The following is a 20,388-nucleotide window of genomic DNA, read 5'->3' as shown; positions in this document are numbered from 1 at the left end:
CTGCTGGCATCGTTCATACACGACCTGGTGCTGCTGCTGCATTCAGCCAGTGCTCGTACCACATCGCTCCGAGGCAGCTGCCGGGTTTTCCACTCAGTATTATATACCTATATAGACGGCCACGGCGCCGCACGGGCTCGAGGCAGCTCCTGGCGCACGTCCAATCCATATTTCCAAAGTAAAACCATTTACTTTATCCTTTGAAAATTCGTTACGCAATTCCCTCCTCAAATGAAAAGATGACCTAATCTCCGGGTACGAGAAGAGCTGCCGCTGCCGCTGCTGCTCTGCATTTCCCCGAACTCACTGCACTGCAGCTCGACTCGAGGCACGACGAGCATGACTATACACAGCTATTGTTCCGCGAGTGGCCCAATTCGCGGCGACGGATCCTCCTATTTTTAACGATATATACATGTATAACGCGCGAGCGGCTCGGGATTATTTACTCTAATTCGCTTTCACTCGAGCGAGTCCCGCGCTCCGACTCGTCGTATTTTCTAAAGCTACTATATACATACTCCGTGTCCAGCGACGTAATTATGATAAAGCTTTTTACCACTTTCAAACTTGGAAATTTGACGTATCTTTTTGATCGGACCACGACATCTGACAATCAATACGAGCTTATGTTAAATACTTTTTCTAATTCTCGCTTTTATTTCGTCACGAGAATCGATATGTATAATAAAATAATCTTCTATACTGGATTTTTTAACCGCGATCAATGCCATTTTTGCTCAAAAACACGTCAATCAGTAACAGTATTTTCCAAGCAATCGAATCGAAATTTGAAATTTTAATCAGTCAGTTAAGTATGTGCCTATGGTAATTTTTCGCTAAAACGGCCAAGCTGCTAATTATTGACGAAATCAACTATGGACCGATAACGAAGCAGTGGTTAAATTATGATATTAAGTACATTATTTCAACCGATACTGAGTTACGATAAAGTTTCGTACAGTTACGTGTTACGGCATTTACGTGCTACCTTATTTATTACAAATTTTATCATAATTTGAGACGGAGGAACTAATTAGGAATTTGAAGCTATGAAGCTGCCAAAAAAACTTGGAAATTTAAAAAAACTCAGGAAATTACTTACAAGTTTTACACCCGCGAAGAAGTAAGCAAGAAAAGTGCAGAAACTCAAAAATTGAATATAACCATTGAAATTTTTTCCAAAAATATTCAGTAAATCCTGAAAAACATCATAAAAAATCGAAAAATTGAATTTTCATTTTAATCTGGGCTTTGCTATGACCTTAATAAACTTTTATACTTTTTGATGAACTACCTAGTACATAGGTACTTTTTCAAACCATTAATACTCTACTACACTAATGGAAAATAATCTCCAAGTTTTAATATTACAATAAAACAATTTGAGAGGCTCGCATGATTATTTTTAATCGACATAATTCTAACTCGTCGAAAAGTGTTGTACAAGTATCGAAAGTCGGTTACATGGATAACTTTTGCACTTTTATAACCTTTGGCTGAAAATGTGCAAAGCGCCACCTGCTAAAAATTGGCGCGCTCCAAATCTCGAATATAGATTCAAAACGTCAACTGAAGATTGTTGTGAACACAACGTGTTGTTATTTCAGTCTCCGGTGTCCTATCAATTTGATAAACAAACCAAAGTTAATCAAGAACTCCAATTCTTGATAAACAAAATCAAGATAAAAATTCTATGAGTTATTTTATTAATAAAAATGTAGCCGTTGATTCTTGTACAAGAAATCGTTATAATACTAAAAACCGAAACATAACAAAAGTCAAATTATGTCTCGTCAAAAGGTGAGATGTTACATTTTTTCAGTATTTAGAGATGATAAGACTACGTTGTGCCATTTTAACATTATAAAATATCATACCTGTGACAAGTTTTCTTTGTATTAAAGACATGGAAATTTCTTATTTAAAACATTCATAAAATGTTTCTGAAGGTTATAAATATTATTTGCAGAGGACTATGAAAAGTTGGCTGCAATCTTCCTTTGATTTGGATGGATTTGATGATGCTCCTAAGAAACCCAAATTATCACAAAATGGTTCCAGTAAAAATTTAGAAGCAACTATTGAGGATTTTGATGTTAAAGTTTGTATAAAAAAGAAATCAACAAATAATTTAACTTCTTTGTTGAATGTTTGTGCCCCTCAAAAACCAGTGGATCTAGCAGTTAGCAGACAGAAACAACAAGAAATAAATAGATGGTTTCAAGAAAAAATAAAGCATGGTCAACCAAATATCCTTGTTATCTCAGGTCCATCGGGGTGTGGAAAAACTGAAGCCTTAAAAGTTTTAGCAAAACAAAATAACTATGATGTTATTGAATGGACTACACCAATGGATCAAGGCATGGATGAAAACAGTAAGAAATACAAATTTTAACTCATTACGAATAAAAGTAAACATTCATATCATGAATTATTTTATTTTTAGATAGAACAGTGTCTCAAGTAGAAAAATTTGAAGACTTTATTGTTAGAGCAACTAGGTATAATTCTGTATTATCGGATTGTTCAAGACGCTTATTATTAGTAAAAGATTTGCCTCATTCTTACACAAGTGGTAAAGATGACTTTACAGTTCTACTACAGTAAGAACAAAGATTTTGTCTTCTGTCCATTGATGTATAATAGTTAATGACATAATAATTTGCATTTTTAGTAAATATTGCCAATATGGTCGAGAGCCGTTAGTTTTTATTGCAACAGAATCTGGTTCTTCCAAATTAATGACGACTTTATTCTCTCAAAGTAACCGAGATCGTTTTAGTATGGAATTTATAAAGTATTTATAAAAATTAATTTCATTATAAAAAATAATTAATAAGTTTATTAAATAACAAATAATTTTCAGTATTAATGCTGTTACTCCTACAGCATTGAAAAATGTCATGAAAAGAGTATCAAGTATTCTTAACAATAAAGCTAGTCAAATGTTACAAGTAACTCAAAATAAAATTGATGAAGTTTTGTCTAATTCTATTGGAGATGTTAGAAGTGCTCTTCTTAATTTAATATTTTCTTCTTTGAAAGGTATAACACATTAAAGTTATCACAAATTTAATTTTATATTGTTAAACTTTTCTAATAGATTGTTATCATTGCAGTATCTAAAAAATTTACCAGTGAATGTTCAAGCAGAGAAGAAACTCTTGGTCTCCTACATGGTATAGGGAGAGTTATTAATCCAAAAAGTAAATTGTGCAAAACTTTAAAATGATACTAAAAAATCATGGCACCAAATGACTATTTTTATTATTTCACAGAAACAACAACTTCTGATGGTAAGTCATGGAGATTTGTCCATAATCCTGATGATCTTGCCTCATGCTTCCAAACTCAAGCTAATACATTTATAAGCTTTGTACACGAGAATTATCTAAACACAATTGGGCCCAATATGAATGGAGCTACAGCTGCAATTGATGCTATTAGTATGGCTGATATATTCAATGCAGAGTGGAGGGTATTCAAAATTATTCTCTAGTTTAAAATTTAACAACATTTAATAACTTATTTTATTTTATTTTTCAAGGATCTTAATATGCACAAAGTAGCTCTTTCTCATTGTGTAAGAGGAGTAATGTTAGCCAATAATAAACCTGTTTCACAATGGAATCCAGTCAAAAAGCCCAACAGAACTGATTTCCAAGGGTAAGATGCAGATGAAATAATTTATTTTATCAATAATTTGAACTGTGTTATAATAAATTCATTCATTTCAATCTCTCTGTAGACAAAAAGATTATGCTGCAGCAGAAATAGAATGGTACAAAAATTATATAACTCCAAAAATGAAGTACCCTGAAATAAGTGCTGAAGATCTTGAATTACTATCAGAATCAATAATAGAAGAAATAGGTGATGATTGGTAAAAAAAAAACTTGAATAATTTAAATTCTGACAATGTATAAAGTTGTTGTATTGATGTTTAAAAATCAATTCATGCAAAGTTCAAATAATAATAAGTAATGATAGATTTCATGTTGGCGAATGTGTTTATTTCATTTTTTTAATATTTCATATAATTTATACAATTGCCACTTTTTAATTTACATATTTAATATGATTATAATCACAAACCAATATTTATTTTTAATTCTCTTAAAATTAGAAACTTTTTTTAGAGTGAAAATAATCGTAACACTAAATGAAATTCTTAAATAGTACATACATACATAAATATTATACATGTATATTGATTACTTATACTACATTTTATCTCAGCAAGACTCATATTTTTTGTGCAAAATAATATTCGTCTACTTATCTCATTTAAAACATAGATCTAATTGTAGCATTTAAAAAAGTATAGTCTCCCATAGGGTACATTATCAATAAATGTTTTTATTATAAAATACGAAACAAAAATTCGCATTTGTGCTGTTCTGTCTTATGTGAGTTTCAACATCTATATATGTACAAGAAATCAAATAATACAATGCATCGCACATTCTCTTGTTGATCATTCGTCAAAGAAATACATTAAATGGAATGTCGATCTACAATTTGAAAAAGTGTTAAGCACTTTTTTTTCACTTTCATGTTCTCTGTCGTCGCTTTTTACCTGTATTGATTGATAATATAAGAAAATGTCGCACAGCGACTTAAAAGTCTCAAAACATAAATTCTCTGTTCTTCACAATAAGGCAATTAATGGACTTTCGTCGGTGCAAAAAGTTGCAATGCAAGAACGCAGTTAGCCAGTGCATCGGGATTGAAATCCTCGTTCTATTAAAATAGTTTCTTCAATTGTGTGGTAACCATAATTTTTCAATATACTTTTTTATAACTTGCATTAACTGTCTATGCAAGAGTTCATTAGATCTATCTCATGTTGCCATTTAACGTTATTACAATAAAGTGAGATTCACATCATATTTTACGATTTATCATGATGATCGACAATAGCAATAAAGATTAAGTTATTCAGTTGTACTGTTCTGGTAAAACATAAGAGATATCATCCCAAGGATGACGGTAAAGTCCTTGTTTCAACCTTCTTTGATCCATGTAGTGACCTTGACATGAAAAAATCGTCGACGTTAGTTAAGTCACATTATAATTTTTAAATTAACATAAATGATCAATGCGAAACTCACCGATGAAACCTATGCTTCTGCCCAGGACGAAGAGACTGTTAATGGCACCAATCTCGATATATTCTTGAGCTTCTTCTCTGGTGAAGCTGCCGGAATTTCTCAGCATATCAACGAATGCACAGGCAATGATACCGTCAACATTGAGGATTAGATTGGGTTTCTTTGTTGTAGTAATTTTTTCAACCTCAAGGGCATATTCGACTAGAGGTTTCGTTGGGAAATTTTCCAATACGTATTCTTTGATGAGCTTGACTCTCATGTCTGGGTTGTTGATTGACTTGACACGGTGACCAATACCCATAATCAGCTGGCCCTTTTTACGAGTATTGTTGACAAACTCTTGTGGATGTAATCCGGCATCATAAGCCTCGGAGAACATACGGGCAGCTCCGTCAAGAGCTCCTCCGAATCTGTCACCCTGTGCAAAAAATTTTGTCATTTAATTTCGTCTCTTTTAAAAATTATGTAAGTAGTAAAATATGATAGAAATAAATTCTCATAGAACTTACGATGGTTAAAAGACCAGATACGAGAGAGCTAACAAGGTCTTTGCCAGCTCGAGCACAAACGATCGTGTTATGTGCGCCGGAAACGGCAGGTCCATGATCAGCTGTAAGCATGAGAGACATTTCGAGGAATTTGCAGTAGAGTGGTGGCAAACATCTTTGGAACCACAAAAGTGAGACAACACCACCTATTCCAACGTTTTGTTTTAGCACTTCGGTAACCGGCATACCGGCGTACAGAAGTTCTTGACCACGTTCGTCACAAATCGATGTCATAAATGATGCTGGTTTGCGAATCAAGCCAAGTTCCTAAGTACAAATAATTGATTATTATAATTTGCTCAATAAAATTAGTTCAATAAAAAATCCCAATAGAGATTACTTACCCTAGCCCAGCTATAATCCATTGGTACCGTGGGTGGTGGTACTTCTGGTTCTGGTACAACTGTACCGTCTTTGACTAATTGATCGTACACTGAGTGAATAAGATCACCCAAGGTATCGAAACTGTCAGGAACGTAGGCTCCAGCGGCTTTGAGAGCAGAATTCTTCGAGACAGCTGTTTCAAGATTCGAGTGGGCAATGGAGCCGGCATGACCGAATTGCACTTCGGAATTGAACATGCTAGCGCAGGTACCGATGCACCAAGCGATCAAAGGCTTGGTTATGCGGCCTGTTTTCAAAGCTTCGCACACTTCATATTCCTCCACACCACCAACTTCGCCCAAAAGAACGATCATCTTGGCATCGGGATCATTTTGGTAGCGCATAATATGATCCATGAATGTAGTTCCTGGGTATCTGTCTCCACCAATGGCAACGCCTTCAAACACGCCGTTGGATGCTAAAATACATTATTACATACTTTAGTTCAAAATTCGAAGAAAAATGGTATGACAAAATCAATCATCTCCTTAAATAATCAATAAGATATACCTTTGGATATAATATTGTTGAGCTCGTTGGACATGCCACCAGACCGTGACACGTAGGCTACGCTTCCTGGTCTGTATAATTTGCTGTGTATGATGTTGTCCATCATACCACCAGTGTTACCGATTTTGAAGCAACCTGGTTTGACACCTCCTACAGTAGCTGGGCCAATGATGGTAACATTCTTTTCGTGTGCTTTGAGAATGAGTTTACGGGTCATATTTTCGGGAATGCCCTCGGCTATGATAGCGATCGTCTTGATTTGTGGAAACTGTAAAGATTCAACGGCGCTGTCGTAGGCCGAGCGCAACGAAGCAAAGGTGATCATGACATCGGCATCGGGATGTTTAGCCATGGCATCTTTCATGTTTTTGTACGAAGGAATGAGCACTTCCTTGTGTCCCCAGTAGAACTTTTGCTTGTGATCACCGGTGAAAGGATAAACGCAAGCGGCAACGGATGGTTCAGCTCTGCGACAGACGAAATCAAAATCGAGCATGCTCTGAACCGCGCGAGTTTGCATTCCCCAAATGATTGATTTAGTTTTGCCAGTGAAGAGTGGCTTGTGCGATCCATCGACCGAGTCAGTTCTCTGAGCTTTCATTGGCTTCGTTGGAGAAGTAGGAGTGGCAGCTTGAGATGATGGTGCAGAAGGTCCTACATCTTGACCAGAAGGCAACAAAAAGTTTGCTGTGGAGAATTCCTGAGCTTCTGGGTCTGGGATGGGTTTCTTGCCAAGAGCCATTGCACAAATGGCAGTCATGTGAGTTTCTGGACCAAACACATGTACTGGGACTTGCAGTCTTTTACCAACTTCGCGGATAATTCTGTACAAAGAATGATATAAATTAATAACTATTACATGAACATTACAGCCATTCATATCTCTTTAAACATATCGTTAAATGGTACCAACCTCAAGCCTTCTTGATAATTTGGTCCAGCTCTTCTGACGAAGATTTTGATGTTGTGTTCAACTAATTTTGGCTGGAACTGTTGCAAAGCTTTGACAATACCCTTGAAGGTAGCTGCTACATTGGTGAAATTAGCGATACCACCACCAATGATGAGAACTTTTCCATCTGCGTGCTTTTCTTTCGTCATCAAACCCAGAATAGTTTTGGCATATTCGTAGGTTTGTTGTTCGCTTGGGGCGCCGGAATATTCTCCATAATTGGCCAATTCGCTTGCACCGCCGAGGTCACAGATAGTGTCGGAGTAGATGACGGAAGCACCACCACCGGCAACCATGGTCCAGATTCTACCGGTTGGATTGAGAATGGTAAGCTTGAGACTGGCTCCAGATTTGGCATCCAGATCAGCGATATAAGCTTCTTCGGGGTAGGCGTCTCTGCCGAAAGGTGGAGGATAGTCAATTTCTCCCCATTCTGGCCGGCAAATGAAGTCGGCGGTTGTGTCGAGCTTGGCAGCCAAATCGAGGATGTAGATGCCGTCGTCGGTTACTACCAATGGGTTGATTTCCAAATATGTAAAGTACAGATCAACGTACAGTTTGTACAGAGTCTGGATGAATTTAGAAACAACACTGAAAGAATTGAAGAACATTGTACGTTTTAATTGAGGCTTTTTCGTGAAGAAAAACGATATTTAAGGAGTAGGTTAATACTGACGGCTTTTTGACATCAGCAACATGTTGAAGCAATTGTTTGGTGATGACATCTTCTTCTGGGATTCCACCGTTAACGGGAACTTCGAGTTTGAGAGCTTTGGCATCGACATCTCCGATATCAACACCTCCTTCGTGATGGAAGAGAATAGTGTCGGCATTTCTGTGCGAGTAAATGCAAACATAGGCTTCCTCCTCGGCTTTGTGCGGCAGGAAGGGCTCGATTATGAAGTTCTTGAGCTTTCCCGAGGTTTTGCCAATCTTTTGGTCTTTGTTCATGCGCTCGGCCACCCACTGCTGGCACTGCTCGAAATCGGCGTTGACCTTGATCAGGCCGAGCTTGCCTCGACGCTTGATCAGTTGATCGGGCTTGACGACCAGACGCTCGGTGGCGAGCCATGGATGCTCCGAGACCAGGTGGGACCAATTAGTCGACTCGTCGATGCTGACGAATCGGCACTTGGCTGCGGCCGTGCCGGAACTCAATTTGCGATTGATCAGGTCTTTGCCCGTAGCCTCGCGTATAGCCTTGGCCGACATGTTTTATTTGACTTTGAACTTCGACTCTGAAACAAGCAAATCAGCAAAATTTTAGATTAGCATGCACACTTCAAGCAGCGCTTCTGCGATCGATATGTTTACAGTGGCGGAAAAAAAAATTTTTAGAACTATTGACGATGAATTGCGCTTCTACTGCAATGCGTTGGTCAATTATATCGAGCAGCAAAACATCGATTTAATAAAAATTGTAAATGCATCAGCGTCGCACGTCGTCAATCGAATTCGCGCGAGGTAGGAGTAATATGACGAAACGAAAAAAGCACGGAACTGTACAAAAAATTGCTGAAGAAAAACACGGGCTATGCATTGCAGCAACATTGACGGTAAAAGTATGAACTGCAACGTGGATAAAAAAGTGCCTATGAAAGCGCAAAGATCATGAAAACACGGAAGTTGATTGATTATTTGATCGAATAAGGTGAGTCGCGAAGATCCATGAATCTGAATTTTACAGATTTTTAATGCAGATTTTGTTGTCATGTATAAGTTGAGAAAAAAATGGCGAATCTAAATTAGTCTTCGTTAATTCGATAGTGTCGCAATTCTCAGCTGATTACTTCCGCGACTAATATGCACGAGTGAAAGTTTGTGTAAAACGTTGCGAGAAACTCTCGGCCAGTGTTGCGAAAAACATCATTTATGTACGATGGATATGCGCGCTCTTCTTTCTCCGCGTGCGTGAATGTTCGTGTGCGCGTGTATGTGTGTTTGCCAGGCGAGTGAAAAGAAAACAGAATTTTGTCGCGTGCGATTGTCGCGCGATGCGAACTAAAACTCGATGAGAAATTTATCCAGCCGAAGTACCTCCATTTTTCATTTATTCAATAATATGCAAGGCTTGCCGTGCAATGGCCAGTTATGTAAAGGTGATATTATCAAAAAATCAATCGCGCCTCTATTACTCCTCTTCTGAGCTAGAAACAATTGCGAATGAAAAACTATTTGTATCCGTCGAGATGTAGATAGATAATCGAATGAAAAATCTCAACTTGACTTATTATTCAGATCAAGGCTACTTATCGATTATTCTTTACAATTATTTTTTCATCAATTTGTGGTGTGAAACAAGTTATTGGCAGCCTGATATATTTTTAATGCGAGTTATATTTATTTATTCAAAGTTCTTTTATTTAAATTCAAGCAGGTATTTTAGCAGTGATAAAAATACTCATCAAAGAGTCGCCTTTTTGACTTTCGTCAGCGTTAAAATTAACTGAAATAATAATCGAGTATTTAAACGGTCATAATAATAAGATTTATCCTAGCTTAATTTAAAATTCATTTGAGAAGTTTCACTCGGTGAAAACGAGGCTCATCTGCCTTTCAGAAATCAAGAGAAAGAGGTGGGCAGCGGTAGAAGCAGCGATGAAGTTGCATCGCCCGGTAGATCGCCTTTTTTTTTGATTATACCAAAAACTCGACAGGCCACATTCTACTTCGCGCACGCGGAACGAACGGGAAAAAAGAGCAAAGAAAATAAATCGCCGAGAGTCAACGATCGATGTTTCATGCACTGCCTCGAAAACTGGATTCAAATGAAACGTAATTTGTCTGCGCATCGACGTCGATCCCAGTAGAGGCTGCATTGCAACGTTAGGGACGACGACTAATTCAAATCTTTGCGATCGTTTTGGAGCAGTCGCGCGAGTTTGCGCGAGTATGATGTATACGTGAATACGTATACACGTCGTTGGTAGTACGACTTTCACATTTTTACTTTTCGAGTCAGGCCACCGAACCAAGTGTGCACGATAAATAACTACCTTCGTACTTTCGACTTTCCAATGAATATCAATATTTGATTTTGTTGCTTGAGGAAGGCAAACTAACTCTTTTCCGATGAAAATTAAATTATTAAAAGCTCGCGCTTGAGAAATGCACGTTTGAACGCATTCGTAGACTTCTTTGTATGCGCTCGGCAAGCGTCGGGAGGAAAAACAACGCCAACGACTCCAAAGTTATTGTTCGAGAAACAGAGATAGAGAGAAAGCGATGGAATTCTACGACGTCACAAATTCGTGAATAAATCGACGAGTTAAGCTCATACGAGCTACCGCTTCTCAAAGAAACAGGTGAAGCAACTTCTTTTTCTTTAATTGTGTCCGAATCTCAGTGAACGATCAAAAAAACGATTATTTTCTTTAAAAATGTTTAGATCGCCCTGCTGGCTCATTCAAGTTCACCTCGCCCTTGTTACGAAGAAAAAATCGAAATTACCGTGAACGTGAATCGCATCGGGAGTGCCGTATCAAGGTTCAGCGTAGTTCACGTTTTGAGACTTTGAATTGACTCGAACCGATCAATAGAGACCTAAGAAAACAGGTTTTCACATTGAAAATTTGTTGAGTATTTTTTTTCATTTAGAAACAACATCGGGCTCTGACCTCGCACCAAGAGAACATATCAATAGTTTTCCAAAGAATCACTCCGACGCAAATCTAGTATTCAATCGCGATTAAAGATAGGTAAAAAATAGAATAGCATCGTAGATTTTATATCACAGCTTCGACTGATTAATTAACTATTTGTTACTCTTAACTAGATGCAATTATTCATCAATATAATAAATTGCGTTGAGATTGTCATAAAAACGAACCATCGACTCAATTTGTAATCTCTAAAGAATGAAATAATATCACAATCACGCTATAAATTGCTTATTAAGATTATATTGAATTAGAGAAGAGATTTAATATTAATTAATTCATGGCTCAATAAATTCTTACAGCAAATGATTTGCAGTGAAATAACAATGTTTTTTCGTTTCAACCTTCAATGGCAACAATTCATTATTATACTATCAATCAATGCAATTATAGCATAATGACTTATTGACGATTAAAGGGTGATATAAAAACATAATGGTGCCTTGAATACATGCAAATTGATATGGCAATTAAGAAAAAAAACAGGAAACAAGTGAATTTTTTTCGTAGCACACACACAGAAAGAGGTCGAAATAAGCGTACTTTCGAAAATGTAACTTCAAAGTGTACTTATTTTTAAAAAATCGCACCTAGCAGTCACCAATTTTTGGAGAAACGATAAAGGTAAATCGGACTTTGGCGCGCGACGCAATTTCGCGATCGGAGTCGCTCAAATATCAAAACGAACAGGATGATTTTGTATTGTAATTAATTCACACGCCACTCGATACGCGCGTCAGTCCGCACAAGTGAGTTTTCCCGTTTGTTTCAAAGAACACACGCGAACGCACAGTCGCAAGATATAGCGGCGAATCGCGCGACAAGTTAGTCTTCCGTACCGCGGAGCCTTCCGATCGGAGGGCCAAGCTGCGAGGGCCAATAATTAAATCGATAAAGCTCGTTTGCCCTTTGAATACTCACTGATTTACAGGTGAAAAGACGGGGGGGCCAAGACGTCGCAGTAGCCGCCACGAACGAACCAAGTTTCAAGAAAGAAAAAGAAACGAGCGGGAACAGGACGCGCACAAAAAAGCAGGCTCGCAAACGCACGTACGTATGTGTGAGTGTCTCTAAAAATAGGCCTGCAGCAGGCGAGCGATGAATGAAAGTAGCTGAGCGCGCGTGAGTGGGCGCCGACTATCCGCACACGGTGTACACACAGCAGCAACTGACTTGACTTTGAAAGCGGCGGTCGATACGCGCGACGTGTAGATATATATATGTACGACGAGAGTCGCGTACCACCAAAGAATCGTTATAGGTGTGTATGTGTAAGCTACCTGTGCGAGATTACTCTCTTTCTCTCTCTCGTCCGACTGCAGCGCGCGCCTTTCCTTCTATATGTATACTTTCACGAGCACCAAAAATCCACGATCTTGCCGAGGAGCGATTCACCGCACCGACTGAATCCGTGTGCAGGCTCGCTATCGCATATGTATGCGCGTCCCCTTCTTTCTCACCTCCTCTCTTTCTGCCGCGCGCGGTCTCTCTCTCTCTCTCTCTCTCTCTCTCTCATTTTTTCTTTCTCTTTACCACGCGTTCGATCCCGGCCTGCGCGAGTTGCTTACCTATAACCGTCGCTGGATTGGGCAGCTTCTTGTAACGACGCAGAATTAAAAAACCTGCGACACCAAAACACCTGCCTAGCCGTTAGATTTTATCTTTCTTCGAGTCTCGCGCGTTTTGAACGATCAAAGCCTCGACCAGTAAAAACTATTTGAACAGATCCGGGTTTTATCCAATCGACCAGATACACGCCTTCGAGCTTTAATACTAACGAGTTTTATACGCTTTATATGTATCTACGATTGTGACATTCGACCGCATAGTTTTACACCGCAAATTGATTTATCGCTTTTTTTTCGAGTCGCAAAAGTTAAACGACCCTCGACATAATGCACAGCAGCATTCAATGCAGATATTGATTTAAAAACCCTGGCCATTTAATGCGGTCCGCCACCTCTCGCTCGTGTCACTGTTCTTTCTGACGAATCGTTAATTGCGAACGGAAAACTTTTGTTTACGGATGCATAAACGCTCGCGGACATTATCATTTGACAAAAAAAAGAAGAAGTATCGATTAGAGTTTAATCGACCGCCACTTGTCGCGGAGCGGGCAAGAAAAACGACTCACGAAAAAATATACTAAATTAGCTGCGGTCAAAACATTTATTCTCATCGAGCTCTCTTTGGACGCGTTACTTTTTTCCCAAAACACTAATAACGATTCGAAATTTTGCCTCGGATAAAATCTCTAATTTCTTTAACTCACGTGCGAGCATCGAGCGAGCATCGTGCGTCAGGTGTAATAACGATATAGCTGTGCACACATAGGTCGATAAGAAAACGAAAAATTGAAATTTACACGATAGCACTCTGTACGAGAGCAGCAGCACGAACGCTCAATATGTAAGGCAGTTTGCCATTCTCTGCTACGATCGAGTTGTCATTCGTTCGAAAACGTCTTTAGTGTAAACAAAAAAATCGCTATAAATATTCATAAAAATAAATGCGCCGAGCTTGGGAGCGCGCAGGTCGAAAACCTCGTGACGCGCTCGCCTCCATCTGCATAATAATGCAGCAGCAGCCACAATGTTGGGCTTTACGCGCGCACGCGATTATCTAAAACTTTGCGTTTGCTCGGTAGTGACTTTGTTACTTGAAATTGGCATTATTCATGGCACGATTCTAATCTACAATGCACTTCGAGATTACCGAGTGTACATGCGTTCTCGACACTTTGACAAACTCGATTCACCTTTTTGCGCGTCGTTTTAAAAAATTCATCGCACTTCCATGTTAGCGCGAAAATTGAAACTTCAATATTTATCCATCGAGCTTCACCAAAACATTTTCAATTGAAACAGCTATCGAATATTATTTGCGATGCGTGTGCATGTTAAACATTTGTAATTGTCTTCCGTCGTGAAGCGAAATCCATTTCGAATGCAATGAGAGAGGAGACGAAATGGATGAGGGTTTTCTCATCTCTCGTTTGTCATTCGAAATCGATTGGCTTCTGTCAGCAATCAGAAGTGGTACACAGGATTTCTATCAGGCGGTAGGCAAACTTTCATCGTCGGCACGTACGATACATAATCGACAAATAAATAATTCGCCGTTCTTCGATTGTAACGAGGTCTCGAGGGAAAGTAATTGCGCAGGCGAGAAAGAATTTTTAGCGCAATTTTGAGGCAATTTTGACGGATGAAAGTCGAAATGTGTAAAGCGATGAAAATTTGGAGCGTTACGTAACGCGCGCGATATGAATTTCTCAAAATTTTACGTAAATCAGCACTCCGCGACACTCGTAAAAGTCGATATAATGCAATTGATCTCCGTTTTAAAATTTTGCAATTTCACCAAAAAAAAGGCGAAAAAAAAGAAGAAAAAGAAGGAGAAGAAGAAGAAAAAGAAAAGAAACTAAGCGCGCTTACGCGCGAGGAAAGTACTATTGCTGACGAAACTGTATTTTACGTCACGCGTACGGCAGAGAGTACTTCTTCGTATTGCGACGTATACGTTGGCGGTTCGATTTGACAATGAGTAGCTCATTTTCATGCTGAGCCGGCTTCATGAAATATTAACGAACGCGGAAAAAATCTGCACGCGATCCTCGATCTTTATTAGGCTGGATGAGTTGGTATAAGTACTGGAAAAATATATCACGAGAGCCAACCCGCTGCGTGCACATCCACGTCGATAGCGTTTCCAAATCGAGACCAAGATTGTGTTCGTCGACGGGGCCTTATCAAGAGCATCGAAATAGTTCGATGAACGGCTTCGTGCTCAAGCGCGGAGTCGAATAGTTTTTGGTCGTGAAAAAGCTGACACGCGTGTACGAGAGCAAAGCAATGCTTATAATATACACACGTGGTGTATAAGTTTACATGTATATATCTGGGTACACATATATATTTATAATGTACATGAGTAGGCGCGTAATGACACATTGCGATATAGATATGGTAGGCGAGCTTACACACATACACACAAGTTACAGTAGTTATAGTTGTGTATAGCGAGGCATATGCGCGTGTATATAGAGGATAAGACGGCAATAGTCACGTGACCGGTGGTGCGAGCGCGTCGCGCGCTTATTCCCACCTATCGTTCATTCGCATCTGCCGAACGCCTGAGGAATTGTCGTGGCGCGCGAGATAAGTAACGCAACCACCGCGCCGCGTACATTACCATTACTATCGAGTTGGCCTTGAAAATGTCGCGTTAGATCTTACGATTGGAGCACTCGCTGTGTCAAAGACCCAGCCGTCTGAATATAATTTTCGACTTCATTGATCGTTTCGAGGAGGCATTTTAAACGTTCGTTTAAAAATCGACTCTCGGCCTTTCGGTTTCTTTCTCTAGCCCGCTCGGAAACGTGTTTCGTCGGGCCGAAGCTCGACGGTTCGGAGCGCAATAAGCGAGTACTACGTAATAGTAGCCTATTGCGATGTATACGAGCGCGCGATCGCTCTCAGCCCATATTCGATCGGCTTCCACGCACACAATAGTCGGAAAGTCGATCGTCGCCGCGTACATAGAGAAATAGATGAGGAAAGTCGAGTCGGGCAGATAAGAAAAAAAGGCAGAGTCGTATTATAGAGCCGCGCGTCGAATCGGGCCGCGCGCGCGCGCTTATTACATTATACCTTATGCCGACACGGACATTAGCATTATTGCGTAAACGGGATTATTAGCATTTGCCGATGTCACGACCACTCGACTCTCGTATAGATAGATAGAGGTATGGGCCGACCGCGTGCGTGGTGCACGCGCCGCATCGTCGCCTATTGCTATTTTACCGAGAGACACCGTCACACATGCGTTGGCTATTGTTTTGTGTATATATACGCACACCGGCCCCGGCTATATATATAGCGCCTCGTAGGCGACAGACTCTCGGACGCGAATCCGTATCGCGGCGATTGACGAGCGTCGACGATCGAATCGATCATCGTTGGCCGGTTCCGAAGCACGCGAGTAGTCAACCTGTTGTTGCCGGCTCGTATACTAGTAGCGGCGCTCCAGAGTCCGCGCCGAGTAAAAATACTCAACGTTATAAATACATGACCTATGGCACGATTAAATAGATTATGCGTCGCGCGAAGTATATTATAATACATCTATATAGACGAGTGTCAGTCTGGTCTCGTGTACGTGCATTATTTTATGCGCGCAAGTATCGGAGCTCGGTGCACGTATCCGAAATCGGAGCACCAGCGGTAAACCGGCGCGTTTCTCATTCGTTTTACGTCGACGAGAGTACATCGTATGTCGTGCCACGCGTTCTCTAGCCCAAGCCTATAATAACGAGACTCTCATTGCCGCAATGTGTACAGAAACTCGATCCACGGGGCAAGCTGCTGCTGCACGCGGATCGTATACGGCTTATATCGCCTAGCTGGCATCGCGCGTTCCGCAACTAGCCGTATCATCTGCGCGTACTTGTCTATTAAAAAGTAACGGTAAACGCTCTACTCTCTGCATGCGACTCCTCTCTCTCTCTCTCTCTCCCTCTTCCGCAATTCTATTTCCGTGCGGATAAAACTATGTATGCACGAGTACGCGCGAGCTGAGTGCGCTCGCTCGCGCGGATAAGGTACTGATTTTGCTATGCGGAAAAAAGGAAAAAATAGGCGACTGACGCAAATCGAGCAAGCGCAAAAAGAGCAATTATTTATAAACTTAGAGCGGCTGGCCGAGGCGCCGATTGCGAAGTCGCGACACAACAGCCCGTTACACTTATACATCGCGATGCAACACCACCGGGAGAACGCGTGGCCCTATACACACTGCCGGTGGCCGGCGGCTTTAAACGCACCATCTCTCTCTCTATTTGCACATAATTGCCATATTGCGATGCAGTTTCAGTTGAGGTTAGGTTAACTGGGCCTTTATCTCTACTTCCATTTTTCTCCTTCCTTCCACAGTTTTCAAAGATAAATAAAAGGTGCAGCCGTGCTGTGTTTGCACGAGCGAGCCTGCACGCTACGGAGCAAAGAGATATAAGCTCCGGCACGGCCAAAGACCAGTCTTACATGCCTCTTATGCTTTATTTACTCTCCGTTATTCATCGTTTTGTACAGAGAGTGAGCAACGTTGGGCTAACCATATATACCAGTGTTTAATTCACAAAATTACGATACATCGTGAAACGTAAATTTAGATACGTGACAAGTAAATAATAATGCGAGCAGCCGTATCCGATAGGACCGCTGTACTAATTTTACAAATTGCTTGAATTCATTCCAAAATTTACGTTCTAAATTTGTACTATTGTACCGACAAACACTATTCGGGATTAGAGGCAGAGAAAAAGTGCACGAATGAAAAATCGATATCACCAAATGCCATAGTGTTTTGTTTATAAAAATCACTGTTTACATTACTCACAAATAGGACACGAATTGCGTGAAGCTTGCCAGCTGACCAAGGATTCTTGTATTTACGATGCTGTGCAACCACACAGACGTCTGCGATGTCTTTAAATGTTATAAATCCGTGAATTTTCGGAACACAAGCACGTAAGAGTCAAGATCCGTTCAGTTCGCGCACCTGGGGAATACTGATGTGACTGCTGGTCCCGGCTTATGCTACGCGGACATGGAAACAAAGTACGAGTAACGAACGCGGCGCCGACTAGTGTTCGACGCCTAGACCCCCGCAATGTTTTTTACCTTATTTCCTCCGCGTACGAATACTACTCTCGAGTCTTGCTCCTCCTCGACACATTTACGCGCAATACATACAGGCACGTTACAACGCTAACAACGCACACGTCAGTGTCTGTACTTATACTCGATACTCATTTGTACTCTTGTTCGCTGACGTCAAAACAGCACGTTTGCTGTCAAATTTGCGATACCTATACCGTCTAATGTAATTAAAAGGGATGCTTTGCGTTCTCGTACTCGTTCGCAATCGTTCCAATTGATTTTTAAATTTGTGTTCGATTCGTGCTTCAATTTATTTTTTCTAAAATTTTCCCTAGTATTAAGATCATTTAAAATTTAAAGCGTCGTCTTCGAAATAGTGAAATTTTTAAAAAATATTGCACAGATTAATGCTACTTTATTCGTAATTTAGTCATATTGTTGTTTCTTAATACAAGATAAAATATACATATTTTACACATAAATTCAAGCAAATTTTCGTGCTCATACTTTCACATTTTTTTTCATAATTAGTCTCAGGTGTAATTTAAATTTTCATGATTCCAACCAAAAGTTGCCACTTGGTTCAAATAAATTAAAATAATTAGCTGTATATGTACACGATTTTTTAAATGTCTCATCATAATTAAAATTTAACAATATCTTATAAAAAATCTGATAACATCTATAACTGCAACTGGCATGTCTTCTGCATATCCTTCATTTAAGTTATATGCTGTCTAATAACATTTTTCATAACATTTTTTGTAATCAATAAATTACAGAAGTTCATTTGATAGTTATCACTATCTTGTACACAGTATAAAAGTAAAATCTTAAAAACAATCTGGAAAAAATAATAGTTTAAACTCTACCCTCTAGTTTAGATAATACTTCATGAGTATTCTCAATAACACTGTAAATGTATGGACGTTCCATTGGATTTACTTTCAGCATGGTCATTATCAAATTTTGCATATCCTAAAACATAGCATAATTATTTATTAGTAAAATTAAATGCATTCAAAAAACTCCACCAATATCAAATTGAATAAATATTTACTTCATTAAATGGCGAGTTTTCTGGAAAAGTAATGTTTGCACTAATAACAGCTAGTGCTACACTGTCACCCCTTTCATATACTGCATCAAATGGGGATTTGAAGTAACACATTGCATAGAGAATGCAACCCAGAGACTGAATGGAAAAAGGTATATTAATTTTTCATAATTTGTAACTGGCTGTATTCAATATATATTTACCCAAATGTCTGTTCTTTCATCTACCATACAATAACTTTCAACTTGGAAAAGTTCAGGAGCCCTGTAAGGCATTGAACATCTTTCTGCAGCCAACTCTTGTAGTGATTGAGCTGCTTGAGTGCCACAAACTTTTACTCTAGCAGGTGCAACTGAACCTGTAATATCATTTAATAGATTTTTTAATATATTATTTTAATTACCAATGATTATAAATTTTAAAAAATAAATAAAATAATAATTAAAGTTAGTAAACTTTTACCTAAATCCATTATTACAGGTGTCATATTATCACCTAAAACAATATTTGCAGTCTTTAAATCTCTATGGGCAAGGGGTTCTGGTTTAGCTTCATGAAATGCTTTTACTCCATCACATATCAATAAGAATATATTGAGAATATCAACTGGCTTCATGAATTCTCTTAATCTTGCTCGTCTTTCCAATTCTTGTGCTAAAGTTCCTTTCTGTTGTGTTTAATAAAAAACAATATAAGTAAAATTATACAGGGTATAAAATTAAAAAATTTACATATGTAGTCCACTTACATGGTAATAAGGCAAGACTAATAAAACTTCACTAGTAGAATTAGTTACAGGATCAGCTACACCTTGGTAGTCTGAATCAACCAGTTCAATAACATTAGGATGTTTTACTATGGAATGGTACTCTACTTCCATACAGGCTAATCTTTGATCATCTGGACTGTGACAAACAATTCTTTTCACTGCATATTTTTTGTGTGTAAGATTATCTTCAATTAAAGATACTGTGCTGAAACCACTGAAAAAAAATTTGATACATTGAGATTAACTTTTCTATAATTGAAAGATAACTTTAAAAAAGTATCCTAGTATCATACCCTTCTCCCAGATGTTCTAATATGATGTATTTTTTGCCATTCACAGTAATTGTCTCTTTGGAACAGAGACAGCCCATTTTAAAAATTAAACTTAAACCTAAGCTGTTCATTTTGACGTTAAATAATAATTTACAAAAAAACACTAAATCATCGATTAATTTGTACCACAGATTTTGGGCATTACACTCTTATTTTGAAATTACACATCAACATGTCATCAATGGAAAAAATATGAGTTGATTTTACGTTAAGTAGGTTAGCTATGAGTGTATATTAAGATTGTATATATGCTGCTGCAAAACAGCTTGTTGACAGTAACCAAACATCACGTGAATACAAATTCAGCGATATGGTAGTGGAGTGGGAATGTTGAGCTCCGCAAACGCGAAATTCAAATTTCTATTGTTTTATTTTTGCAATTCAGTATTTCATTTCACGAG

The 20,388-nt window shown here is 38.9% G+C and overlaps 3 protein-coding genes across 5 annotated transcripts; 1 reads left to right on the top strand and 2 right to left on the bottom strand.

The window, feature by feature from the left end:
• Positions 1 to 1,578: 1,578 nt before the first annotated feature.
• LOC106653513 (cell cycle checkpoint protein RAD17) lies at positions 1,579 to 3,976 on the top strand. The gene is made up of 9 exons (XM_014372982.2): positions 1,579 to 1,803; positions 1,973 to 2,378; positions 2,450 to 2,606; positions 2,678 to 2,800; positions 2,870 to 3,048; positions 3,123 to 3,209; positions 3,282 to 3,481; positions 3,551 to 3,669; positions 3,752 to 3,976. Exons 1-9 carry the CDS (start codon positions 1,789 to 1,791, stop codon positions 3,888 to 3,890), a joined length of 1,425 nt encoding a protein of 474 aa, XP_014228468.1. The 5' UTR covers positions 1,579 to 1,788; the 3' UTR covers positions 3,891 to 3,976.
• Positions 3,977 to 3,995: 19 nt separating this feature from the next.
• LOC106653511 (ATP-citrate synthase) lies at positions 3,996 to 17,926 on the bottom strand. 3 transcript variants are annotated; one of them, XM_014372977.2, is made up of 8 exons: positions 17,567 to 17,926; positions 8,188 to 8,749; positions 7,473 to 8,102; positions 6,560 to 7,383; positions 6,010 to 6,467; positions 5,627 to 5,932; positions 5,118 to 5,535; positions 3,996 to 5,036 (listed from the first exon to the last, which is right to left on the bottom strand). In XM_014372977.2, the coding sequence occupies exons 2-8, from the start codon at positions 8,721 to 8,723 to the stop codon at positions 4,945 to 4,947; spliced, it is 3,264 nt and encodes a 1,087-aa protein (XP_014228463.1). In that variant the 5' UTR covers positions 8,724 to 8,749; positions 17,567 to 17,926; the 3' UTR covers positions 3,996 to 4,944. The 3 variants fall into 3 exon arrangements, with proteins under 3 accessions (XP_014228463.1, XP_014228465.1, XP_014228464.1); XM_014372979.2 differs by lacking the exon at positions 17,567 to 17,926 and adding an exon at positions 12,451 to 12,560; XM_014372978.2 differs by lacking the exon at positions 17,567 to 17,926 and adding an exon at positions 12,092 to 12,353.
• A 511-nt stretch (positions 17,927 to 18,437) lies between these two features.
• On the bottom strand, positions 18,438 to 20,058 carry LOC106653514 (serine/threonine-protein kinase 16). Its single transcript, XM_014372983.1, has 6 exons — positions 19,949 to 20,058; positions 19,635 to 19,869; positions 19,349 to 19,553; positions 19,090 to 19,244; positions 18,890 to 19,024; positions 18,438 to 18,807 (listed from the first exon to the last, which is right to left on the bottom strand). The coding sequence occupies exons 1-6, from the start codon at positions 20,056 to 20,058 to the stop codon at positions 18,691 to 18,693; spliced, it is 957 nt and encodes a 318-aa protein (XP_014228469.1). The 3' UTR covers positions 18,438 to 18,690.
• Between the last annotated feature and the right edge of the window lie 330 nt (positions 20,059 to 20,388).

This window comes from Trichogramma pretiosum, unplaced genomic scaffold, assembly GCF_000599845.2.
Source record: "Trichogramma pretiosum strain Unisexual culture from Peru unplaced genomic scaffold, Tpre_2.0 scaffold60, whole genome shotgun sequence".
Lineage (NCBI taxonomy): Eukaryota > Metazoa > Arthropoda > Insecta > Hymenoptera > Trichogrammatidae > Trichogramma > Trichogramma pretiosum.
This window is presented reverse-complemented; position numbering and strand designations above follow the sequence as displayed.